At 46.9% G+C, this 25,897-nt stretch overlaps 9 protein-coding genes across 9 annotated transcripts; 2 read left to right on the plus strand and 7 right to left on the minus strand.

The window, feature by feature from the left end:
- Positions 1-896: 896 nt before the first annotated feature.
- Positions 897-1,457, minus strand: FOBCDRAFT_203991 (uncharacterized protein; the record flags this gene model as incomplete). Its single annotated transcript, XM_059609096.1, has 1 exon — positions 897-1,457. One exon carries the CDS (start codon positions 1,455-1,457, stop codon positions 897-899), a length of 561 nt encoding a protein of 186 aa, XP_059467487.1.
- An 894-nt stretch (positions 1,458-2,351) lies between these two features.
- Positions 2,352-3,813, minus strand: FOBCDRAFT_251731 (uncharacterized protein; the record flags this gene model as incomplete). Its single annotated transcript, XM_054705497.1, has 4 exons — positions 2,352-2,933; positions 2,986-3,116; positions 3,181-3,468; positions 3,534-3,813. 4 exons carry the CDS (start codon positions 3,811-3,813, stop codon positions 2,352-2,354), a joined length of 1,281 nt encoding a protein of 426 aa, XP_054561472.1.
- A 589-nt stretch (positions 3,814-4,402) lies between these two features.
- FOBCDRAFT_203993 (uncharacterized protein) lies at positions 4,403-5,209 on the minus strand (the record flags this gene model as incomplete). The annotated part of the gene is made up of 3 exons (XM_059609097.1): positions 4,403-4,493; positions 4,530-4,748; positions 4,824-5,209. The coding sequence occupies 3 exons, from the start codon at positions 5,207-5,209 to the stop codon at positions 4,403-4,405; spliced, it is 696 nt and encodes a 231-aa protein (XP_059467488.1).
- Positions 5,210-5,687: 478 nt separating this feature from the next.
- FOBCDRAFT_139564 (heterokaryon incompatibility protein-domain-containing protein) lies at positions 5,688-6,260 on the minus strand (the record flags this gene model as incomplete). Its single annotated transcript, XM_059608052.1, has 1 exon — positions 5,688-6,260. The coding sequence occupies one exon, from the start codon at positions 6,258-6,260 to the stop codon at positions 5,688-5,690; it is 573 nt and encodes a 190-aa protein (XP_059467489.1).
- Positions 6,261-9,429: 3,169 nt separating this feature from the next.
- On the minus strand, positions 9,430-10,857 carry FOBCDRAFT_251732 (uncharacterized protein; the record flags this gene model as incomplete). The annotated part of the gene is made up of 7 exons (XM_054705498.2): positions 9,430-9,570; positions 9,643-9,762; positions 9,817-9,961; positions 10,017-10,121; positions 10,231-10,490; positions 10,547-10,637; positions 10,793-10,857. The coding sequence occupies 7 exons, from the start codon at positions 10,855-10,857 to the stop codon at positions 9,430-9,432; spliced, it is 927 nt and encodes a 308-aa protein (XP_054561473.2).
- Positions 10,858-12,314: 1,457 nt separating this feature from the next.
- Positions 12,315-13,442, plus strand: FOBCDRAFT_227475 (uncharacterized protein; the record flags this gene model as incomplete). The annotated part of the gene is made up of 2 exons (XM_054705499.2): positions 12,315-12,386; positions 12,443-13,442. Exon 2 carries the CDS (start codon positions 12,510-12,512, stop codon positions 13,440-13,442), a length of 933 nt encoding a protein of 310 aa, XP_054561474.1. The 5' UTR covers positions 12,315-12,386; positions 12,443-12,509.
- A 1,372-nt stretch (positions 13,443-14,814) lies between these two features.
- Positions 14,815-16,392, minus strand: FOBCDRAFT_140021 (uncharacterized protein; the record flags this gene model as incomplete). The annotated part of the gene is made up of 1 exon (XM_054705500.1): positions 14,815-16,392. One exon carries the CDS (start codon positions 16,390-16,392, stop codon positions 14,815-14,817), a length of 1,578 nt encoding a protein of 525 aa, XP_054561475.1.
- A 1,032-nt stretch (positions 16,393-17,424) lies between these two features.
- FOBCDRAFT_139979 (RGS domain-containing protein) lies at positions 17,425-18,186 on the plus strand (the record flags this gene model as incomplete). Its single annotated transcript, XM_054705501.1, has 1 exon — positions 17,425-18,186. The coding sequence occupies one exon, from the start codon at positions 17,425-17,427 to the stop codon at positions 18,184-18,186; it is 762 nt and encodes a 253-aa protein (XP_054561476.1).
- A 3,721-nt stretch (positions 18,187-21,907) lies between these two features.
- Positions 21,908-23,687, minus strand: FOBCDRAFT_204000 (uncharacterized protein; the record flags this gene model as incomplete). The annotated part of the gene is made up of 6 exons (XM_059609098.1): positions 21,908-22,426; positions 22,638-22,763; positions 22,931-22,956; positions 23,016-23,092; positions 23,217-23,332; positions 23,472-23,687. The coding sequence occupies 6 exons, from the start codon at positions 23,685-23,687 to the stop codon at positions 21,908-21,910; spliced, it is 1,080 nt and encodes a 359-aa protein (XP_059465317.1).
- Positions 23,688-25,897: the final 2,210 nt, after the last annotated feature.

The following is a 25,897-nucleotide window of genomic DNA, read 5'->3' on the forward strand; positions in this document are numbered from 1 at the left end:
AGGGCCGTGTAGGGCTCTTGCATGGTCTTTCCTCCTAACAACAGCTGTTGCGAATAGCTTCCTTTTGCAGAAGCTAGGGCAGCCGGCTTGGAGGGCCTATAAGGCTCAAAGTCAGTGGCAGCAGCGCCTTGTTAATGATATCTTCAATACATACGGCAAGGCGGGCTCTTCAAGACAAAGATATCGTGCTGGAGACGAAGTTACGCCGGCAGAGCAGCATAAACATGTCAATAGGAAGAAACAAGGGCGTTGCCTAGGATGTCAGTGCATCCAAATTGGTCCTCGATCCCGCAGCTCTCAAAGAGGTCGAAGAAGACAGGCTCCGTTAATTGAGGCATCTGACGATAGCCTCAACCGTAGGGTTACCCGCAGAAAGGCCGGCAGCAAACACAGTGGGGTTGTGACTGTTGTGATGTAGCTATTCGTAAACGGTCTGAATGTTGGTACTTCTATCACAGGCAAGAAATACCTGCGAAGGAAGCACCGTAATTTTACTAGATTCTGATTGGATGGTATCTCTGTCGATCCCTTGCGCGCGATGTATTTGTGCCTTTTGACTGTCAAGGGGATATGTGTTTTTAAATCATTTTGCCCGGTTACATTGCTGCTAAATGGTTGTTAGGTTATTCTAAGGTTTTTATAAATAGGACCACCTAGGTTTCCGGCAACCCAGGTCTTCCCTAATATCATCAACATTGAAACTCGGCTTAGTGCCCGGCATTATTTCTTTAACCTGCTCCTTAACCAGTCTAATTGCCATATAATAAGTCCTATAGAAGTCAGAGAGCCTTACTTCTTTATTATTGCCAACCACAAACGAACGACTATCGGGAGCCCAGGAGAGATTCCCAGGCATGCCCTCCTCTCTGATAATGGACTTGGCAAACGCCTTTAGCTCAATGAGTTCTCCAAAAGGTGTATAGCAGCCCCGTATAAGATATTTTTTGGCGGATGGCTTCGAGGCGCTCGGGCTGAGAAGAGTATTGGTCTCGAGATGGCCAGTGGTACGCAAGAGTACTGTAGCTATACAGAGGAGGAGCATGCTCCAAGAAAAGTGTACGTCCAATCCACATGAGTGCCGGTAGGCCAGGTGTAGAGTTGTGAGCTGAATGATATGACATAGACCGCCTTTGTATCCCTATAACAGCAGTATAATAAATGATAGCGGAAGACGACATGTCTCCAGCGGGGTCTCGATATGTCCAGAACATCATTGAGAGCTGGAATAAAGCCTCGGATAGCTCCAGCCAAGGCCTGGATGGGAGGACGAACTCCGACTCATCTCTCATCGAATTATTGTCTATACCAAAGTGCGTGCCTCCTTCAAAATCACTCTCTTCATCGCTCTCATCACTGCTCGCATGACTTGATTCGTCGTCCTCAACAGTGCGCACGCAAGAGCAGCCTTGTTCACGGCTATGTAGTTGGGTCACGAGAGACACGATGTAATGCATCATCCTTTCCTCATCTAGCCCCAATTTAAAATTATAGAGCTCTTGCCGCTGGCGCTCCTTGAATCTCAAAACCAGAAAGACGAAACAGAGAAATCGCTTCCACAGAAATGTATCTTTTCAAGCACGATACAGCTCGAAACGGATGTGGCCAAAAGACATCTTTTGAATATGTATTCAGCCAACAACAAGACGTGTATGACGTGCGAATTATCGTAGCCATGGCGTCGTCTCGTTTTGGTCGATAATTCCAGCCTGGTCATGGGGACTGCTTCCCTGATGTGTTCTTGGCGTTTCCATCGATATTCATAGGGCAACATTTGTTCCTGTGTCACTCAATGATATCTTTAGGGCTTAAAATTTCTGAGAGCTGTGCCCTCTGTGAGCTCTACACGTCCCCAGAATCCGTGGCTTCAACGCGCTGTTCGCGTTCAAGTCCGTAATCAAACTTAGATTATATTACATGTTACAAGACTCTCAGCTATTGCATCAAACTCTATGAGAATCGTACAGGGTTAGAAGTTGAGCACCAATCAGACAGTTAAGCGCCCCCTCCGTCGCCGAAAGTGGAGCCGCAGCAGTTTCACTAAGTACCCTCTTTCAAGTGAAAGAGGAAAACAGGGGTATGGCCCAATCAAAACACGTAAAAGTCCTTTTTCACTTGAATTTGGAGCTGGAATAATGATGTAGAAAAGAAATCGTAAAGTAATTGATCGACCCAGTAAGCCGTATCGAGTAGGCAGCTGGGTTGGGCTAGCCATGTTGTCCGTGCATGTCATCAGTAATACGTTTGGGGACGGGATGGTTCCTCCAAGCAATGTTGAGCTGTACCGTCCAAGCTCAATGAGCCTGCTGACCAGAGCAGGCTCAGTGCAGTTATGAGGCCATCATATTGAGTATTCAGTCAATACTAGAACCACATAGCAGACAGTGAGCCTTCTCAGTCCAGGTCTCATCGCCACCGGTTACGTTTTCACGCAGGTCACGAATCTCCCATGTTGTGGGCCCGTCTTGCATCTTGAGAGTGGCCTCGAAGAGTCCCAGATATGGCTTGGAGTCTGCGATCTTCTTCTTGCGACCCTTCTTGGCTGGTCCTTTAACTGATGCGGTGGCGATAGATCTGGATGGCGTTGGTCCAGGTGTTGGGGTTTCTGTCTCACGAGGGGTTTCGCGAGCAGCCTTCTTCACGTATACGTTATCGTTCGTTTCGCCGGAACCGACATCGATCGTCGGCTGGGTCTCTTTCTCCATAGCGTCAGTGGGCGACAGAGGACGGGTCGCTTCCTTGGGCTTCCCTTCCTTGACAATCGATCCTTCGGTTCGATGAGACTTATCGGTTCCTAGTCGTTCGTAGACTTGCGTGAGAATGTCATGAGCCATACATTCGTCATGCATCCACTTCCCGCATTCCGAACTCGTGCATCCTATCAGTGCCCTGTCGGGGTTCGCGGGAGTTTGACATTTGCACACGGGTTCAACAGACTTTATTGACATTAGCACATGCGAAAAAGAAATAAGGCATTGCGTAACATACCGAAAGTTGCGGGTTACGGCAGTCGTACACTTGACGCCAATAAAGCGCGTCTTTGATCTCCTCGTCATCGGACTCAATCCATTGGTTGACGGTAGCGGGTCCTGTAACACTGACAACATTGATAATATCCACTAGGAAAGGAAAAATCGGTTAGTCGCATTGCAGCATAATATCAGTCAGCTTTCTGGAACATACTGTGGTTGGAAGCAATCAGTTCGTTAGCGCCATGGTACGGCTGGCGGCCTTGAACAGTCTTCTTGCCGTCAAGGGTCCCAGCAGGAAGTTCGTCGGGCCAGTACATCCAATAGATGCGTGCATAAACGTGATGCTCATCGGAAGCACGGATCTCGAGGATGCGCGCGATCCAGTCATCAATACTCTTCTTGTAAATACCTTTGCCAGCACCTTGAGCTTTTTGTTGTTCAATGGTTACCTCGTTAGCGACACGAACGAATCCTTCGCTATAATATTTGACACCGCCGACTGCCAAGAGTTAGCCATAAGCCCCTCACAATTTGGACAAGGCCGAGATTTCATCGGATACTTACGGACGAAGCTATTGTAGCGCGTCATATCTTGCCATCGTTTTCCAGGTTCGACAGTGTAGTACAAGTCCATGGTGTCGTGCGTTTTGAAGCTGCCTGTTGGGAAGAAGGGAGAAATTTGAATCTGAACCCGTTTATCGTCATTTTGACCATCGCGCTTCCGCTTCTTGTTTTTGTGACGTTCCTGCTGGGCGGCCGAAGGGCCAGTCGCGTAAGAAATCGTGAAGGGACACTCAGCACGGTTCTCCTCCCTGACAGATCGCGATCTCTTGCGATTGCTCATTGTGGCGTTTTGACACAGTTGGGTATGACCGCGTCAAGAATGGAGAGAAGGAGGGGTTTGCAGAGAAACAACGAGGCGCGCGAAGGAACGGCGAGGAAAGGGAAGAAAAGACAAAAGAGAAATGGAAAGAGAATCGTATATAAGTGATTTTGCGATGGCGCGATCTGTGCTGAGCTGAGCCCCATTGGTCTTTAAGTAATAAGCCGAGGGCGGCCTACGTCGTGTTAAATTGGCGGCTGGGACAGGGCTCCACTTTCCTTTATCACAATATTGTTCTTGTATCCAGAAAAGGAGGGGGAATTGAACCAACCCCTCCCTGACAGACTGATCAGAAATAATCAAGTCGACGATCAATAACATCACAACTTTCTGCTCCACATCTTGATACACTCACCCCATCGTATAGCTTCGTATCCAATAAGAATCTAAAGAATCTGATTGGCCCGAAAGGCAAAACGCGGCGCGTTTTGCCCATTAATACTTGAGGAGGAACAGGCCCCGTTCCCAACTAGAATACTTGAGGCGAATTGCTCCACGTTTCTGATTCAGCCACTGTTGATGGCTTACACTCACAGTTCCCGCTGCATGGTTATTCCAGTACAATATGTCTCGCCTCAAAATCCGTTAACTTCATGGCTTCGCCCACTAAGAGCCCCGTTACATAGCCCTCATCGACCAGCCTATATCGCCTTTCAGTGCCCAAACGCAGGACATACGGTATGCTCATTCCATTGAAAACACAGACAACGTCTCCTACATTTGCGCACTTTGGCACCCATCCCACAGCTCCTTTCCTGCAAGAGGCAAATCGTCGGCACATGTTTTCAACTAGGATACCATTTATATCTTGGGAAAGAGGCAACTTGAATATCTTCTCTACCTCCTCTTGCACCTCAGTAGTGGTTTTGGCTTCGCATATGGCTTCGATGAATGCGCTGTATCATCGAAAGCTTTCCGATGCCTCCTGCGAAAGGTCATTACTAAAGTGCGATAAAATGGCGCTGACGAACTTGTTCTCGCCGTCATATGCTAGTTGATTGGTATCATTCCCGACTTTCGCGATAGATTCACAGTCCTTCAGCCACCGGTGGACTTCTAAGGCGTATTTCCCCAAGGATTCTATCATGAATGTCTCTAGGTCAGGTTGCTCACATAATTTGGTAAGGTTAATGTTGGTCGCCATTCCCATCGAGTCGATGACATCAAGAATCTTGCCACGGATTCTCAGATAGCCGGCTTGTTCATCGACCGTAGCTTGCAGTGAGGACTCATGGGCTGTATGTAAGAGGGTCCAGCTTAGTACACCAAGCCTGGAACCGACTGCATGGAGACTCTTGGATGCGTGCTTTATGTGGGGTACCCATGACTCCAGTGCCCCGTAGTAGCCTGGCGACATGTCGTTGATGAAAGACCATAGTATTGTGAGGCTCCTGCTATTTCGGATACAAAATCTAGCGAATCGCCGGTACAGTTCAGTGCTTGAAATGTTATAGTCGACCAACAGTTTGTAGTCAGAACTACCAATATCAGAAGCAAACCCGAGCAGCGCAATGATGTGATCTCGAGAGTCTGAACAGTTGAATAGTAAGGTCTTATTCAAAGATCGCAGAGGCTTTCTTGTCTATCTTTCGGAGACGCAAGAATACAGGCCCGTTGATACCATGTCGGTAACTGGGAGTCGCTGCCACCTTTGGGCTACAATGAACTCCCCGAGGGCAAGCGGCTTCAAAGTACCAGAAAGTCTGGGGATGATCCATAACATAATTAAGCCAGGAGGCCAAGAATGTCCAATGGAGTCTTTTTGTGCCGGCCACAAGTATTGGGCTCGGAGATTTGGCCAGTTCCTGCAGGATTCATTTGCGAGAGAACCAACTTCATTGAAGGAGAGTCCCAATGTGCTGAGTCGCAGATAGAGGGTCAGGCGGGAAGGCAGCAGTAATAAGTTCAACTTCGACCTTATGTGGCGTTTTGGTATCACTGGCCGGCAGACTCGTAGCTTTGCGAGAGTATACCAAATCGAACTTGCGAAGGAACTCAAATGCTCGCCCGACGCTGTCCGATTCCACGCCGAGCCATATCACGGTCGTAGTAGCTGCTAAATAAATTTCTCCTATAAGTCGAACCTGGGAAGCACGCTCAGCTGTATCGTTCTGGTTGATATACAACGCGTCTGCCCAGACCAAGCGTCGGTATTGTCGGGATCTGATGTTGACCAACGCATTATGCAGACTTGGGCCAGTTTCGACCGCACGCCCAGAGCAGATAATTCTCTTTCGTAGAAGGGGATCGCCCCAAGCGTATAAGAGAGCAGAAAATTCGACGTTGGCGGCAGTTTCTAGCGGCAACGTTCTCATTTCCGTAACAACTTCGCCATCACCAGATCCAGTGTGGAGGTCAAGCAGCCTGACATTGCGGGGAAGTAATAGAGAATACCGGTACGCTTCCATCCCAGCTGATCATGATATGATAGTTACTCACTTTGTGATTACAAACGGAAGGTGTTCTTAATAAGCTGAGGCTCGACGTGGTTAGAGTCCAGTTATTGGAAACTGTCAATATGGGAATTGTTCCTGCGTGTCTTGGCAAGAGATTGATCTGGTACTGACCATTTTAGGAGGAGGTGCAAAAAGTCAGCCTGGCCACGCAGCCACCAGGCTGAGTCGCATGCATGCAGTTGAGCGTAGTAAGCCTTACCACTCGTCAGGCGGCAATTCATGATGTCGGATGACCGATCATTTGGAGTGGTGGATTTCCCCCTTACCACGGCTCAAGAGCACCTGCCGGCTTAAGAAGGTTTATTTGCAGAGTCAGTCCAGAGAGGGACCGAGCCAGGACCCATATTTCAGCTTACACAGGTCAACCGCGGTGTCATCTCCACTACAACGCTCTCATTGGATAAGTTAGATGACTAAATAACCCATGATTGGCTGATCAGAAACGATGAGGATGGGGTTTTTGATTATAAAACTATGTCAGTTATGGAACATATTTGTGTAGGTATTAATCTGTAAGCAATATTAATTCCATTTAGATGCATCTTCCGCATTTACTCATTACTTCTCCCGACGGTTCCAACTCTTGGTCATTTGTCTCTAGAATGAGGCGTGTCACTTGGTTCAGCCAAGCCGGGTAACTTCCCAATTGAGCTTGTTGCCCAGTCAATTATCGCTTCTACCCTATCTCCAACCCCTCTCAATTACGCAGTCACCTAATCACATCAACAAAGCGCGCTTCCATATCAATTAGAATGGCATCATGTTGACCATAAAAAGAAAGCCCACTTATGACAATCTACTATATGTTAACCTCAATAGACTCTAGCTAACCCCCTGCCTTGGATGTCGTTGAGAGTGAAGAAATTACTAGCTCCAGTTTCCTTTTTGGGGCGGGCTTGTGATGATATGGGACAGCTTGTCTGCGCTAGCCAAATTGGGGAATCGTCACGCTCTGTAAAACCTGTCCTAATTTATAAGAGGAAATCGTCACGGTCGAGCGGTGACGGCATTGTTTCTTGAGTTTAGCAAGCAGCTACAACAGGAATATAGATCTAATCATTAATAAAAAATATCTTCATGTTTTTCAATGGCTAAGCTTCTGGAAAGAGCTATATAGGATAAGGAATCTTGGTTGTGGTCTTGAAAACCTAAGTGCTGATTCCCTCCTGGATTGTCCAAGAGTCAAGAAGATAGATTGGCTGCCTAGACACTCCATCAGGAGTCCTTGGGCTACACTCCGTCCCACAGTCAGATTCGTGCTTGTGCTATGGGCTTATTGAGACAGCAGGGCGAACATCCCGACTTGGGACGCAACTGGGTGATCAAGTTTATTAATCGCCACGCAGACCTAAAGACCAAGATAGGTAGACGTCAAGAAGCCAAAAAGTTCGACTCTTTCACGCCTAAAGCGGTTCATTGGTACTTTGATGTCAGGGAGGAGCCAGTATGGCTGGATCAATCCTGAAAACACCGTCAACGCTAATGAAGGGGATATTATGACTGGGTTCGGCAAGCATATACCTCTATTTCCTGTCAGTGCTTGAGATTTGGCCGACTAGTCCACTTCATTCAGGCCTAGGTAGCCTGGTTGTTGGAAGCGCGGACCCGAAGCGCAAGGCGTTTCTCAAGGGACCACAAACTTGGAATTGGACTTCATTTATCGAAGCTATCACTGCTGACGGCCGCGCTTTAGTTCCTGGCATAATGTTCAAGGGGAAGCAACTGCAGAAACAGTGGCCTCTTGAGGATTTCAAGCAGATAGCAGACTGGTACTACATAACATCACCCAACGAGTGGACTAATGACCAATTTGGCATTGAATGGCTTAAATGAGTTTATCTGCCCCAGACTACACCTGCCGATGACTCTGATGCGAGACCGATCATTTTAGATGGTCATAGAAGCCATGCAACAGTATGTTCTTCATTCTACCCACCTCAAGATCAGTACTGAGTGATGGAAGGATGAATGGATGGCCACGTGCTTTCTGAACAACGTTTATTGCTGTTATCTGCCAGCACACTGCTCTCATAGACTCCAACCACTAGACAATGAAGTCTTTAACGAGTCAGAGGCCGCATATCGACGAGAGTTGGAAAGGTTCGCCTCGTTAACTGATTCGCTCCTATGGACAAGGTCAATTTTATCAGGGCCTACACCAAGGCTCGCCTAGTTGGAATGACTAAGAAGAACGTACTGTCTGACTGGAGGGTCACTGGGAACTGGCCAATTTCGCGTTCTAAAGCGCTGCGATATCCTGAAATCCAACAAGATAGGCCAAATGGAAGCCCAAGGGCGACTCCCGAACCTAGGCCGTGTCTTGACTCGGACGATACACCACAGACGAGCCGCCAAATTCGTGATCCTGGGCCGAACAAAACACCAAAGACACGGAGACAGTACAGGTGATAGCCAAGGGCTTTGAGGTTCAACAGCAGACAGTAGCGGCGCATACGCTGAGGATTGCTAGCCTAGAGGAAGAATTGGCTCGCCTGAAGAGAGGGAAGAAGAGGAAGGCGGTGCCGAATCTCAACAAGCGTTTTATGACTCTTGGAGAGACTTTAGATAGTAGAGAGTCCATTCCAGAAATGGCGACTCATGATACGCCTGTCAGGGTGGACCCTATCTGTTCAAGCGAGTAAGAGTCAGAATCAGAGGCTGGCTCTGTCATTAAAGTCAGAGAGAAAACCATACCCTACCAACCCTCTAGACGGTCGGGGCGGCTGGTGAAAAAACCTAGGATATAATAGATAAATCTGTTTATGATTCATGAAGCGAAATATTTCACGCATTTCTATCAATTCGGTCGAATTCTGTGTAAGTGTTGTTGATTTTTGGTGGAGGTTTTTGTTATTTTTACGTGGCGAAAGAGGGGTTGTTGATGGTAATTCCTATATAGTTGAAGATATTGTGGTTATGGTGTTGAGGCTGAAAATTGACCTGATCAAATCGGTCCCATGACTTATACGACTTGGCAGGGCATAGGGAGATTGGCACCTTGCTACTTGAGATGACAAAACTTGGGATTTGGAAAGTCAAGTCAGTTTTCATTCATTCCATAAGCGGTCCAGTTACCCTAATAAGCTGTCACTATTCCCATACAATTGGGAGACCGCTGTCTCTATCGTACTTCCATTAAATCCTTTAAGTACTTGCTATTAGATAAACGGGCTGCAGTATCCTTGCCTAAAGGCTGCAGTGGACGTCTGGGAGTAGCAGGATACCCGAACTGCTGGTTAAGCAAGTACTTTAATCCAGCCACCTTAAATTAAATGTTAGCAGGTTGTATGCGTTCTTTAGTATACAGGCGATTAGCTAGAATGCTATCACTTACACCACCACTTAGCAATTCCGCTTCGGCTAGGGAGGCTTTCTCCTGGAGTAGCTTGGCTTTCGCCCAATCTGCGGCACTATCCAGGCTTTGTGTACTGCGCCACAACTCCATAGCGAAATCCTATACTTAGTGGTGAATGATTTTCTAATAATTCCACCTGCATATGGTACTTACGGGCACAATGTTCGGTAAAGGACTGATAGCACCGGCGGATCCAACCGAAATAGACGGTAGTAAGAAGTCCATGAACCCGGCGATTGTCTTGAATGATTCGTCCAGAAGGCTTGTAATCCTCGAGACCTTTCCAACATTACCACAGCTATAAGACACTCTTAACAATCCGAATAACTTCTGGAGGAATAGTCGCTACCTACGATAGTATGATGCCGTGTATGTTTGGTGCAGCCCTTGAAATGTATACAATATCGTCACTAGTTATATCGATACCGCCTGCAACTAACGGAAAGTTGTAGATAACTCTGATTTGACGAGCATCCTGGTTAGCTAATCGTCCCTTTCCGTCCTAAACCTGATACTTGAAAAGAGAGCTGTAGATAGAAGTGGAGTCTTCTACTGAAGCATACATACACTGGTATTGGCGATTCAAAGGCCACATCGATGAAAAACGTCTTGATGGAATTCGGGTTCGACTTTAATTCAATCGCATAGTAGCTTGGTGCTATAACGAGTACAAATTCGGCACCAGCCGCCGCCGCATCTTTTGCAAGACTAATAGTCTCTCGAGTGCTTGTCGCACCTACCCCTGCTATGATTGGCGTTTGGTGCAGGTCGTTTTCATCAAGCGCCGACCGAAGAGCCCGTATCAGTTGTATGCGCTCTTGGCGATCCTACAGTTATTGTTAAGAAGCTTTGATTCACACAACCTGTAGGAATCTGCACGAACCAAATGTGCGGCCTCTCCCATTGTAGCAGAGACAACAGGAATAACTCCTGGTTTAGCAACATCTATTATTTCCAGGTTAGCAAAATGTGTTCTTAATAAGTCTATATATATATAGGAGAAAATAATATCTTGTTACATATAGCGTGCTCTACGTAGGCTTTAAGGTCTAGCTGAATGTTAGCAAACTCCTAAACTTGAAATTATAACTAGATTTCCAGTATGTAGCGTGGAGGATGCTTTCCTAACTCATCCATATCGCTAAAAAATGCTGGGAGAGGAGCGTAAATCCCCGATGGAAGAGGCTTTGCCATTTTATATCGAATCGTTTGGCGTAGTACTTTGATAAAAGAAAATTAGAAAATTAATCTTCTCGACTGTAGTTTGGCGTGTGCGATCCTATAACAACTGTTGCAACCTAAGTATTTATAAGAAGTATTATGTAACTAGGCATTAGTTACATTAGTCTGTTATAGGCTAGGGCCGTAAGAGACCCGGCGTAACCCGGGCCCTGTGGGATGTAGTGGGCCTTTTCCTGGAGGCCAGCACCAGCCAGCTAGAATAACATGCAGCCCTGAACCTTCTGCGACGACTCCTTGACGACACGTCAGACCTATGTAAGAGACTCATATAGAGTTTCTTTAGAACTATTTTTCGGACTTAAGGGTACCTATTTACTAGTTAGGAAAGGCTATATCAAGGATTTCCTATCAGAAGCTCTTGTCGCTCTTCTCTTTTTATGTATAGATGGATCGTTCTTCTGTTATTGCACTATAAAGAAGCCCGGCTTTTCGCAGTATCTTCATGGTACCCAATAAATAAGGTGAATTATCATTAGTCTACTCCCACTAAAGAACGATTGATTACTGCATTATAACTTTTTGTAAGCTAGACGTATGGGTGACGGTAAGATTCTCGACACGTGCCGTGAGCTTGAGTGGAAACGCCACCTCCGGTCGTTCCGATGAATCAACTTTCGCTTTGAAATCACCTCTTCTTTTACCCCGCTTGTCTTCTGACTAATTTCAAGAGCCATACTGTAGTACCAAGCAAAGTTTTGTCAGATGGGGACCCCGCTGTTACCTTTTCCAAGTCTTGATGTACTATCAATCTGATCTACTTGCCCAATGAAAGCTATTCCCTACCATTTTATACCCTCCACTGACATCATGACACTTGATATTGTTATTACATTGTAGCTCGAAGCCCTCTTATAAAGTCCTTCACTAAAGCCTCCTAAGCCTCTTTCACTGTAGGTTTTCGCGAGTTGAACTGCTTTATGGCCTAGGTATTATCTTACATAAGTAGAGGTTCATTTGATGATAGTGGCGACGATGATGATGATAATGATGATGATGATAATGAAAGGCCTTACTCTGACCGGTTTGGGTGCTCTAATTGAGGGACAAGTCACCTACTTTGACACTTTGCGAGATGGTGGGGTAACTAACGAATCTTTTACATGACACCTCTAGCTAACAAAGTTTTGAGACGTAATTATTTCATCAGTTATTAACCAGGATTAATAAATTGTACTTAGCCACCAGCTTGATTTGTAAAGCGCCGCATAGTGACTAATCGAACAAGTAATCATGCAAGCCACACCAGCCATTGGATATCTCAGTTATCGTTAGGAATCAGTATTACACCACATTCTGTTTAGGTTCTGAACGGTAATGCCGGTTAAACACGACTTAGAAAAAAGCGACGCACCAGCTTAAATAATCCAATATGGCCTGATTTCTCATCGTGCTGACCTTCCCTATTATGAAACTAAGGCAACAGAAAATCCATTCAGTCGCGGTTAAACTTCCCTCAGCTTCCAGGTCTCAGAAGTATTTAAAGTTGAGTTCGGCTCGACTTGACAAAAGATTAACATAGCCGCTAACTGCAGATCAGCTTGCGCATCTCATTACTTCGAGTGAATCTGTCACGTTTTACTGTTCCATTTTATAATTAGTATAAGATGGCTCCAGCAATCCAGGGACGGAAGATAGCGATTACTGGCGCTAGCGGCCAGCTTGGGAAGCCCACTATCGACGCCCTCGTCGAATTGGGCGCCCATACTGTTACCGCTATTCAACGACCTGAGGCTGCCAGCACGTTTCCTGTTGGTATTACTGTCAAAAAGGGCAACCTTAAGGATGAAGCTTTCCTCACTGAGGTGCTCAAAGGCCAAGATGTCCTCGTCTTAATGCCGCCTCTAGCTCAACTCGTAGAGCTTCAGGAGCCTGCCATCCGCGCGGCCGCTAATGCTGGCGTACCCTATATTCTCCCATCTGAATTCGGCCCCGACCCCTTTGCCGGCCAGCTTGTAGAGGAGAACGAGCTACTCATAGCGAAGAAACGTATTCGAGATTTGATTGAAAGTATCGGTGTCAGCAGCTGGATATCTATCGCCGTCGGCCCGTGGCTCGATGCAGGTCTTACTCAGGGCTTATGGGGTATCGAACCAAAAACTCGCAAGGCAACGATCTGGCGAGGCGCTGATGCCAAGATCAATACGGCGACTATCTCACATACTGCCGAAGCAGTTGCTGCAGTGCTGAGCTTACCGGAGGCTGAATTGGCCAAGTACAAAAACAAAGCTGTATATACGCCATCGTTCCACTTGACACAGCAAGAGATCCTAGACGCTGTTCAGCGCGCAACAGGGACGACAGACGCGGACTGGGACATCAAGACGCGAGATGTTAACGAAGTGGCTAGAGAGTATGAGGATAAGATTAGTCAGGGCGACGATGTGGCGCCTTTTATCAAATTCTTCGTCACACATTTCCTTGAGGGCCATGGCGGCGACTTCAATCACAAGGCCGATTCGACGGAGTTGGAGAAACTGGAGCAGTTAGGACTGCACAAAGAGGACCTCGTACAGGCTATCAAAGTGGCCCTGCAGTAAATTGAATAGAATTCTACGAAATGGCAGATAACGTGGTCCGTCCCTTGTGAAACGGTAGTACTGTATTATCACACCTAACCATTAATCAAACAGCCACAGCTTCATATAATTTCTTGGAGATGTCTTTAAATATCTTCTTCCAAATAATACAGAGAAAACAATGCTACAGACCGAGCATGCCGGGAGGTCCGGGTGAATTATAAACCATCTTCATCCCGCAGTTGTAATCTGAGGATACCGAAATGGGACATTGGCATCTGGCCCTCGGGAATGATTACTGACATACAGTTGCTCGTTGCTAAAAGTTGCTTGTCAAAGAATGAGCTATCGAAGATATTATACCCAAGATAATGCACTTTGAAGAATGAGTGTTTTCTAGGGTCCTCTAATGCAGGGTCATAGTCTGAGGACTAACTTCATATTATATAATCCTTTGTCATCAGCTTTGTCATTGTAAGGGGGTGTAAGACGTTGCAACGTCCACGTACCGCTTGAGAGAAGTCTAAACCTGGTTGTCTGCTGGGCTGACTGATATTTTACGGTCACAAGGTGTACTGTATTAGAACTTCCTCTTGTCTCATGGTTGGTTCCCAGGGCTTTGGGTTAGACTTCCCCGCATTGTCTGATGTGCTCACAAATTTTATGCGACCTCAGCTGTACCAAACTTTAGAAGTTTCCACACATTCCTTGTTGTCCTCCGTATCATAATATGCTCTCCGTCACAATGAGCTCATCACTCGTTTTATGGACCGAAATATTCAGAGGATTACGAATAGCTAGAGGCGCGCGCCAGCGGTATGTGGGTACCTGGCTCCTACCTCACCCTGAATATTAACCATTCAAAGCATCAAAAGCTAATATCTAGCATCTCAGCTAGACGTCCCACTAGTGACGTGAGGACACATCTCCCCTTTTGCCAGTTGGTCTCAAATAAGGCGGTCTAGGAGTTCGGCATGAAGTTCCAGCAACTTGACGAGATAGGACCTTTTATCAGTAATCCGAGGATACGGAACTGCAACCCTTCCTATTCTAAGCCACTTGGTAAGAATGGAAACATTTAATCCATGTCCAACAATTGTTTCCACTCTAGACACCTTTCAAGCGATAGAAAGCTAAGACGGTCAGGTTAGAACGAGAAAGAATATCACTAGCGTGCCTACATGTCACTTGGAAAGTTGGTCTATCACTATTTCCCCGTCTCAGAATGCTTTGATTAAGATGATATCCACATTCTCTAAGCTTCTCAATATTCTCTCGCCACAACAGGGCCACCACTTTGAGTTGCTGACCAAGAATTTTAGCACAATTCCCAGTACATTCCTGAAGAGGACGTTCACATTTCACTGGCATGCTTTATTCTCTCGTCTTCATTTCATATGTCCTGCGCGTCATTGTCACCCTCGTGGCTGAATAGTAGGGTGAATGCCGGCCCAAAGTTGCAAGCCATGCTCGTTCTTTCCTGATCCCGTCGTTGTCTAGTATTGACTTGCCCGAGGACAAAGGACAGCTCTTCTCGCACTACCCTCTCTTCGTCTCCACCTTCAGAGATAGCCTTCTCAGGGCGTGCTGCTTCATACTTTTGTTCGGCCTCTGGCTTCACAGGCTCGGGATGCTTTTGTTTCGTCTCATTCATCCTTTCCATCTCAAACTCCACAGCAGCATCAAGGCGCTCCTTGAACTCCTTTTTCTGTAGGTCTTCCCCAAGCATCGCAAAGTGACATCTGCGAAATATCCCAAGAGCACTTGAGATGAGGGCCACAAGCTCCCAAGCAAACAAGATCGGTAGTGCATAGTGCAGTTGGAGATTGCAACCACGAGACCAGATATCTATCAGTACATGGTAGAGCTCGTGAGCGGGAAATATATACCCGATGCGATAGAATGCCGGGCTTAGATCGAAAGGCAGCAGAGTGGAGGTGACATTGAAGATAATCCATGATACGAGGGCCATTGGGACAAACGGAGGTGGTAGCCATATCGTAAATACATCAATGGTGAGAAAGTTGATATGCGCGAAGAGCCACAAAACGACCCAGGATAAAATAAACTGGCTTCCATTGATATCCCAGCCTGATTTGAAAGCCCAGATGGTACTGATAACGCATAGTGACCCTATAAACGTGTAAGAGAGGGAAATTGCATTGCGGACAATAATAATTCGGTATGGGTCGACGTAGACATATAGTTTAAACTGAGCATAGAGGCCATTGATAGTACCAAGGTAGAAGAACTCTTGGATCAGAATTAAGATGATGACCACAGTGTTGTAGATGGCTCTCGACCCTTGAGCTGTTGGCTGAATGTTGATAGATTGGAGCTCCCAAGGGTCTGCGAGGACCGAAATTGTAGCAGGGCCGAAGACAGAGGTAATATTGCCAGTCCCGTTCGCAGTACTGTATGCTACCCTGGCTGCCCCAGATAAAAGCTCAAGGCTGGCCGATATGGCCGAGTCGACGGTGGGCGCATACATAGCTTCATTCCATATATACGCCATCACGTCAGTGTTGTTGTATGCCGATGCCGCTGTGCCGTCCGTCAATGCCTCTTGCAGCCTGCCTGATGCGCCTGGTGACACGTAGAGAGCCCCCCAGTATCTCGTCTTACACACAGCTTCGAGCAGATCGATCGCGGTTGGAAAATCTGAGGGCGATCGTTCAATTAATGATGGAAATGTTGGCCCTTGGAGAGCACCATAAGCACCCAGCACAGCGCGGCCAATGGAGCCTCCATCATAATCGACAAATACGACGTGAAGATTGTGAATATGGCTCGTCTGGAGGAATAGGGACCCAAAGATGTAGCAGAAGAGGCCAAGAAAGAGAAACTGGAGGTAGAGGAAGTTGGCGCCAACCGCCTTACAAAACGATTTGTGGACAATCTTGGGCACTGGGCTGTTATTTGGTGGGCGATTATCCCAGGCCCTCGGATACAGAGACTTGATTGACGGCATTCTCAGGAATTGCGACCCTCTCGGTCTCAATCACTCCTGGGTTTGGTTTGAGAAACTTGATGAAACGAAAAGAAGAAACGTCGAGGTTAATAACATGGGAACGCTTCCAGACAGAGACTAACAATTCTGAATAAGCTGCCTTGACTTATGATACATTCCCTTTCGAGCCGGTATTGCCGGTATTACCGATGACGCCGCTGATGCCGCTGATGCCGCGAATGCTGGAGTAATTACATACATATCCCGTACTGCCCCGAATTTTGGTTTAGTGATTATACTTTACAGGACGGTTGAGCTGAAAAGTGACATCGGGTTCGCCAGTTTGATATAGAACCTCCAGACTAGGATATGTAGCGATGGAAATGATTACGATGCTACTGAGTACAGCGCCAATGATGCCGCCAATGGTTAGGCCGCCGCCGCCTTTTTCAGATTCGACTCCATGCAGGCGTCAGGTCGTTCCGGGGAAGGATGTCCCTTTCAGCATCACTCGAAACTCTCGATCCGACTGAAATGGCAATATGTTTTACTGCCGGAAATCTCGAGTCATGAAGACCTGCAGAACCACGCATCTCCAGTCTCGGCTTGATGCAGAACTCCCCACGCTCTGAGTAATGAAGTGGCTGCGAGCTGGACAAGCCATTGTCATGTAACGCATCCAGGCCTGAGGTCTCTGGAGCCGGAGCGGCCGCTAACTGGGCGTTAAGGTAGTCGTGGTGGTGGCGGTGACATACGCTCAAGCTTTGGTTGGTTATCAGATGTATTTTTCTATCGACATCTTGGCTTCCGGTGAATCCAAGGGCATTGACCATGGTGAACTGGGGCCTGAGTGTGGGAGCGTTGACAAGCATTCAAACCAACGGGCTGGAGTTTTCTACCCGAAAACCAAGACACAGTCCTCCAATAAAGAGGAGCCGGAGCCATCCCAAGCATGTGACGGGAGAAGAGGTATTTATCTTATAAGAAGGAAAAGGCCTAAAGTGCGACAGGGTTAGATTACAAGCTGTTCCTCATACCAGAGACGCATTTATAATGCAATCATTACCTGAAGTTATCTCTAATTTCAATTCAGACGCGGGTGGATTATCTGACTTTACAGCCTATCTTTCAAAAAATCATTGCCTAGAAACCCTTCAATTCACCCAAGACGCATCGAGATACCGAGCTCATTACGCAGAGATAGTCGAGGATAAAGAAATCCCTTGGGAATATCTAAGACGCCATTACGACTACCTACAGGAACTATGGGAAGATCTACTCGGCACTTATATCCTCCCTAGCGGACATCGCGAGGTCAACCTTCCCTCTGAAGTTAGGGCTCGACTTCTTGGATTACGTTCTTCTGCACTTCCTCCACATCCATCGGAATTGGATGAAGCCGTGAAGATCATTCTTGAGCTCATGGAGGACTCGATTCTACCTGGGTTCCTGAGGTCTTATGTGTCGATGGATAAATCGGGAGATACAGGTGGTGGCTGGAGGGGGATTTTCGACAGACTTCAGCGGAAAATCCCAACATCCACGTCAGAACGGGGCTACGAGGACTCTGGGTCGCGGGCTTCCGGTTCGAGAGAAGACGGTGAGGCCACTCTTTGTACACGCCGCCGCTTCCTAGGAGGCGCCCCCGCATCACCTCACAGCCATCTACTGCGGCCCCTGGGAGAGTTATTTGACTATACTGTCCGCGGAGTCAGGGGTATGAGGTGGTTGAAGCCGCCGCTAGAGAATGATGGAGCAGCAGACTCTGAGATCGATGCTAAGGACGAGCAAGGCAGGGTAAAGCTTTTGGAATGAGCGTGTTGGTGATGGCCAGCGCTCCCCATATGTCAACTCAATCAATCAAACACAACAATCAAATCAACCGAGTCGGTCGATTTCATCCCTCAATCATATCAAATCGTCCCATTTTCTAAGTTGAATTGGTATACTACTACCTACCCCTAAAGTCTTGATATGTCCCTGCTAAGCGTTATCAGGCTGTTGTCCTGCCGTAAGCCACACCGCCCAAGATAAGCGATACATCATTATCTTGGACACTAATAGTCTAGAGATTGGTATATACCAACACAGCCAACCCCGTTTTGCCTCATTCCCCACCGATTCAAGACGCGCCGTGACCTAAGCAGGATCAGATCGCACGGGACATTCCTGATCGAACTAAATCACCATGTCCAACCGATCGGCCATTTGTGGTGCTGCAGCAAGTGTGACAACGAAGGTGGTGCTGAGTTTTTCTCAGTGCAAGCCACATCTTCTGCAGCAGATCATCTTCGGAAGTCAGTTGCATTCCTACAAGAGCTTTTTGATTAAGCGTTCATTGGCTGACCCCTGTAGAGCTCATCGGATCACGCCTGCGAGCCAGTCGAGCCCCGGCGATGACAGCGCCGTTGGTCCCTTGAGCTGTGGAAAACCTCTCGGCCGTACCGAGCCCCACATCCGCCCCAACTTTTAAGAGGTACATGAGGGAACCTTATGATGCGTCATTGATTGATTCCGCCTACATCCCCATGGAAATTCTTTCGGATCAATCAATGACTTCCCAATTGGCACCTGTAGAGATATCGGAGGAGGCTCTCAACGCGTATGATGATAACAGCTTTATCAACGAAAATAATAGCCTTCAAGAGCATGAGGGTGGTAGCACCTGGAGACCGGCTTTTCTGCCTGCCGAAGACGGAGGCTTCAATTTTCAATCCTTCCAAGTGCCGCGACGAGAGCTTATTGTCAAGCAGCTGCCCCAGAACCCGCTGTTCCTTTTCCAACACTTCATACCTATTTCTGTAGTCAACAGCTAGGTTAAATACGCTAATGACTGGGTTAATAGCCTACTCTAGTGTGGCGTTATTGATAGCCAAGAACACGAAATCACAGAAAAGCCACGCCTCCGCGCCTGGAAGCCAACTACGGCTGCAGAGATATATATCTGGCTTGGGATCCTTATTTATATAGGAGTCCACAGTGAAACAACGGTCCAAGACCATTGGAAGACCCCTCAGCTAGAGGACCAGCGACCTGAACATTCAATAATAAAGTTCATGACTTATGACCGATTCCAACTCCTTAATTGTCACCTCCGGCTCTTTGACCATACTAAATTCACTGACGATGATGACTTTCCTATCGTCTTTCAATGCGCTGAGCGGCGGTCTCAGCATATTCAACTTGCAACAACAGAGCTTTGTAATTCGGGCTCACATCTCGCCGTAGATGAGAGCATGGTCCGATATACCGGAAGGAATAAGCAAGTTACATATGCCCCCAATAAGCCTATCGACACAGGCCTCAAGGTATGGATAGCTGCCCAGCTAGGCCTCTTTATGAGGTGGATTTGGCACCAGCCTAGCGCAAAATACGATCCAGTTGGTGTTAAGGGGAAGAACCCAGCATCATAACCAGGGAGGAGGGAAGGCAAGGGAAGAAGCAGCCAACAGAGGGCTCCTAACGAGGCTGATGAGGCTGACGAGGTCAAGGAAGTTATCTACGTTATTACAGAAGCTGAGGATAAGATAATGGCTTTGAACTCGCCCAAAAGCGTCGTTATTGCCCTTATTAACCTGTTCCGGCGTCGACATATCACGTATTCGTAGATAATCTTTTCTCGTCGCCGGACCTCTTCCGCTCCCTTCGTCAGCACGGTCACGGTGCAACCGGCACAGCCCGGCCTAATTATGGCATCTATAAAGGCCTTATAGTCGCTAAGAAGGCCGATAAGGCAGGGAAGTCAGGATTTCAATTCAATGAGATCAAGGTTATCCTAACGGCTGATAATCAGGTAAGAAGACTTAATATTCTTCCTTATAATTTAGCTGATAATTTGTCGTCCTCTTCTTCTCTAGGTTAGTCAAATCGCTTGGGAGGATAATGCTCTCGTATTGCTCCTTCCAACCGTCTTTACTTGCGATGAGAGGTGTAATCGTTGGAGGAAGAGACCCTCAACGAAGACCTTAATGGCACGGCCGATACAGCGCTTTTTAAGTGGCGAGCCGGTCAAGCTTATATCTATCCCTACTATTGCTGCTTCCTACAACGATGAAATGAATCATGTTGACCGAGGCGACTAAAGGAGGTCATATCTAGGCTATGATCACCTATCCGCCGAGGCGCTTGGCAGGCTATTTCTTGGACCTTCTTATTGGATGTAGTCCTTGTAAATAGCTTCCTCCTGCAGCTACACGGACAGCCAGCTTGGAGCCGTTATACAAGTCAGAGGAAGTGGAGGGAATGCATATACAACGCGGTCTTTCAGGCCATCCATCCACAGAGCCGGTCAAGGCAGGCATTTCGAGCCGGAGACGAATTTACGCCCGTGGCACAACATAAACACATCCGAAGAGGGAAAAAGTCGGATTGCCTTGCTTCTAAAGGTCTTCAACTAGGACAGTCAAGATCAAAAAGTACAAGGAGGCCTTTGGCGCCGGTGAGCAATAACAAAAGAAGGCTTCAGTCAATTTGGGGATGTGGGCAGTGTGATGTAGCGATTTGTGACTCGAGAGATTGCCAGGTATTTCCAATATGGTGCATTTTAATTGGCTGTACCCCTGTCGTAACCTGGTGGGAGGTTCAACACAACTCAAGGGATACTGGCGGTAACCTAGTGAGGTTCCCGGTGGCTGGGCCTTATACCAATCATCTCTTAAGGGGACGTATCTCTGGTGGATTACTCGTGGATCATCGTACCGCAGACGCGCAGTTGAATCTGGAACTGGATCTTAGGCCTGGGTCGATCAGCATATACCAGTATAACTTTGTTAGGATATTTGAGAGGCACATCAACTGCATACACTCTTTGCTTTCTGGAGGTCATTATCCCTTCCGATAATCTTAGCACAGCTTTATTCATCTATTCTAAGGCCCTTTTTGTGGAAAAATGCTTCACGAGTAACATTTTTCAGGGAAGAGTAGGAGGACGACCCTAGATTCCCCATTTGCGCCCGAGTTCCTCACAGCATACGTGCCCGAAAGAAGTAATATAACACCAAAAACATACCACTCGGTCCCATTAAAGGGTCTATGAACTAGACCCCATAGTTTTCTTGATATTATCTCAATTATCAAAAACTCCCTGGCAAAAGAACCAGAAAAACATTATGACCTAGACGTTCCATGGATGTCACTGCATACAAGCGAACCCGAACCATCCTTGGGAACGAGACAGAGCTCCCCATTCTGTAAAAAGTATCGCGAACCATGTGCTGCTGGTTATTGATAACATTAGGGCCAGCTTCGCAAGTGACCTTTTCGAGAAGGTAACCTTGCGGGGCGTGTTCAACGTGCGTCTGGTCAAACCGGAGGACCTACTTTATCGCGGGAAGAGAAGATTCGGATGCGGAGGCTGAAGCTGAGGTTGACTTTGACGACGTGGATGAACTATTTAACGGCTTTTGGGCGCAAATAGTTATTCTGGATCGCAATTGTAAGCATAAGAGTTTTGATAAGTTCTCAGATGGAGGGGGCGGATGGTACTCACAGCGTCATGAAGGACTGGTATTGTGTGTTGCCAATCTCTTTCCGCACATCAACCAGAAACGACTTGACTTGATCCGGAGACCAGCCCTAACGCTTGCGTAAAAACAGGCATTGTTAATGGCTCAAGAACAAGCAGCCAGTTCTGCGTCATTAGATGGCCTATGCGCTGTAACTTTTTCCCAGGATAGCACGCATTTGTCGGCGCGCCGTTTCTGGTCTCAATGATATGCTCAAAGCCTGTTTCCTGTAGCAATGGCTTGAATTTATTCGGGTAGTGCAGCGTTGTACCAAAACTGCGCATTCCTTGCTCTAGCAGATCATTCCATTTGCGGAATGCGGTGCCGTCCAATGAATGATTTGGTGACTGTAGAATTGCGATCCATTCCGTAAATTCGACCCATCCTCCAGGCTTCAGGTTTTCAAAAGTCGATTGGACTAACTTCTTTTTATCCTGAATATCGCCGAGTTGTCGAATGTGAATAAAATCGAAGTTACCGCTGCCGGTGAAGTCCCAATCATGCGTAATATCCATTGCCATAAAGCTACAGTTAGATCTGGTATAAGGCGGCTGGACCGGATCAATGTCCACGGCTAGAACGGAACAGTAAAGATGTTTTTGGGCTACCAACCAAGGTCACGATTGTTAGCTTCAATGGCCATGGCACAGAAGGACATGAACGAAAAAAAAAAAAAGACTTGCCAAATTCCTAAATACGGCAAAACGGCAAATGTCAGTAAAAGATGCATATCATTACATTCGTTCAATGATAAGAACTTACCAATGCCCATGCTCCAGGGCCAGTGCCGACATCAAGGACCCGCCTCGGCTTTGATGAGATAGGTGCTAAATGAAGCTGCTCTTCGAAGACATCGATGATGACGGTGTGCTGAATGACTGGCGCAATCTGTCAGCAAGCACACAGGCTAAAGAGTAGCGAGGGGGTGACGCGCCCGGGGCCTCAATCCATACCATTTCTGATTTGTTCTTGCTAAAACGAAAGCGCATTAGCACACGAGTAATTAAGATGCGTGCTATCGAAGAGTATGATTGATGGGTGAGACGGGAATATACCTGGCAGTTTGGCAGCAAGCCGTAACCTGTGAATTGTTTGATTAATTCTCGGATGTCAATGGCTTGTCAGAACCGGGAGACGGACGAACAGAGGATTTGTTGAACTTCTTGACGAAAAATTGGAAGAAACGTTTGGAGCGTGACCCACTAACCCGAGTGGAACTACTTTGCCAAGTCAGCATGAGCAAACAGATGAACCAATCAGCCAATCTACCATTATGGTAGGTAATATTCGCAGGTAATGAAGTGATACTGAACTAATAGCAGCATAATTGGTAATTCTTACCGTTCCAAAGGCCGATAACTCGTCATGTATTCATCTGAAGAATCAGAAGAGTCATCTAGATCCTCCTTGGGCCGAAGACTGCTTTGCTGATCAACGGCATGGTCTTCAATCGTAGGCTATTCTCTACAGTCAGAACGCCATAGAATCGCAATTTGGCTCATGGAATTCCCACATCATCAACTCCGGCTCTTGCAGCCGCTGCCGGGGAAAGCGTTTGCCAATCCCATCCGCCTGAGCGACGTGAGCGTCCCTCACGGGTGTGCCAGGGATACCCCCGCTCTGGTTTTGATTTTGGCTGTCACTAGACACGCTAGAGGCATAGTTCGACGAGGAGGCGGCGGTGAGTGCCGACATCGAGGTTTGCGCAGGGGGCCTTGTCATGACTAATGACTGCAGAACTAGGGAGTCAGTGGACCTGCCACCACTTCTCGTTGAACTTGAGTCGTGCCCATTGTCCTTTGCGTAAGCCATTTGTTGTAACGAGAGTGAAAAATAAAAGAAAAAAATGTCGGTAGTGGGGCCTTCGCTGATCGATTTGCTGCAGGAATTATATTCGCGGTTCCGATGTTGTCGAGTCAAGCTTATCGAGCTAATGGGTCGGAATGGATGGGGGCATGTTGCTCCTCTATAATTTCTTCCCTGCCGTTTGGTACTGAACCCATCCTTCTTCTTGTCTCGTTCTCTCAGTGGTCATCCGAGTCTAGCCCTGTCCGGTTAGCTCAGAACCCTCAACGCGTCTCCACTAATAACGGATCAGGAGGATTCTCGCTAGCTCTAGCGCAGTTTAGAGTTTATCACATTTTATCACATTGGTTCAGTAGCCTATCCCTGGTTATATGTAGATAGTACGGAGGCTAGGAGGGAAAGAAAACACCGAACTCGATATTTGCGAACTTTGGTGTGAGCGAGTTCGGTATTTTCTTTCCCCCCGTGAGGAGGTTAGGCTTAAAAGCTCTTACGTGCTACGAGCGCCACTTAACTACTCCTAGAAACCCTAATAATATTAGGCTACCTAATTTGTACCATGCGATACCCCTCCACCGATAAGACCCCTCTACCAATAAGCAAAAAAAATATTTCCCCATACAAAATGCATTTTTTCAACCTCATGAGAAAAACTTAACAAAATTAGCAAAAATAAACTTATTTCCAGTATTCAGGTTAGAATTCAATATATTTTAATATTTTCTTGGCCTTTTAGTCTCACGGCCTGTATGAGTGCGTACCGCGAGTAACTCTTCCGCCTCCGAGTTTGAGCTTTCTTCCTCTTCCATCCCTTCCACCTTAATCACATCCTCACCAGCCCCTGCCTCTTGAATTGCTTGATTTGGCTCGGAAATAGTTTCACCAGCCACTAGAGCATCGGCTAATGTCATGAACTTCTTGTTAGGATTAGGTATGGCCTTTCTCTTCTTGCCTCTACTCAACCGGCCGACTTCCTCCTCCATACGGGCGATTCATGCAGTTATCAAGGCTATCTTTAGAGTTCCCCGCGATAAGCTGACTTAGAGGCATTGAAAGCTCTATTTTATAGTGGTTGGAGACCATTATAGTAATGAACTGCTAGGTAACAATAATATATGTTGTTAAAAAAACAGGTATCGATCCACTGATCCTGGATTTTGAGTCAGCGACATTTATGCTTCAGACCATGCAGATGCTCACAGATACATGGCTTCTACGGTCATCTAATATAATAAGCCTGGAATTAGACTTATCTTCTGGTCGGATTTGAGGCAGATAGACCTCTTTGAGCCACTCGACTGCGATATGGTTGTCCGTCGAGCCGTTGTCAGAAGTGATGTAATACTAGTCGGCTATCTTCTTGAACTCATTGATAAACTATTGTTGCTGAAGTCCGTGGCTTTAAAATATAATCCCAGGTTTCAGAAGACGGCTATCTGCAATGACGGCTTCGATAAAGTTAGTCTAAACGCGGGACTGAGAGCCTTTGAGGACCGCCTTCCTCTTCGGATCGCTACTGCCGATAACCAAGGAATCCAAGCCTAGATTCTGGAATGGATTATTGAATTTTATGATAAAGACGTTATATAACCACCAAATCCCGCTATGGTACCGCCCTCGTCAATATTAACTGTGTTCTCAGGCTTGATCTAGCTATACTCGCGCTCTTGCATATCGAAGTGCTAATTAATAGCCATTGGGGTAAAAGAATTGAATCTTGAGGCCTCCTGGCGTTTCCCTATCTTCATGTTGATAACTGGATGACGTTTCATGAGCCTGACTATCTAGTGCGCACTAATAGCCCTTTCCCCATCCTCGCCGTCTTAAGAGCGCAGCGACAGTGGCGCGAACTTGGCTGTGAGAAGGAGCATAGCCCAAGGCGTCTTTCCGAAGTATCCAGGTAACTAATCTGGATTCCTGAGACTTGGATAATAGCTGGGCAGGATGGGTGACCTCAGATTTTGATGGTATACCTCTTAATCAGCCCAAAAGAGTCGGCTGAGGGATGTCATGCGTCTGGGCGGCTTGGTTATGAGAGAGGCCGTTATCTGTGATGTCTAATATTTTTTTAATAATACCATCCTATGTATAAGTCGCTCGAGGCATTTACAAGGCGATTACGGAAGGCTGGTGTAGATAAAAGTCCTATACGTTTTGGGGAGGACTGTTCGTGGAGGAGGCATTGATAGAAATTTTATATTAGTACTATGCGACCA

Source organism: Fusarium oxysporum, chromosome VII (assembly GCF_013085055.1).
Source record: "Fusarium oxysporum Fo47 chromosome VII, complete sequence".
NCBI lineage: Eukaryota > Fungi > Ascomycota > Sordariomycetes > Hypocreales > Nectriaceae > Fusarium > Fusarium oxysporum.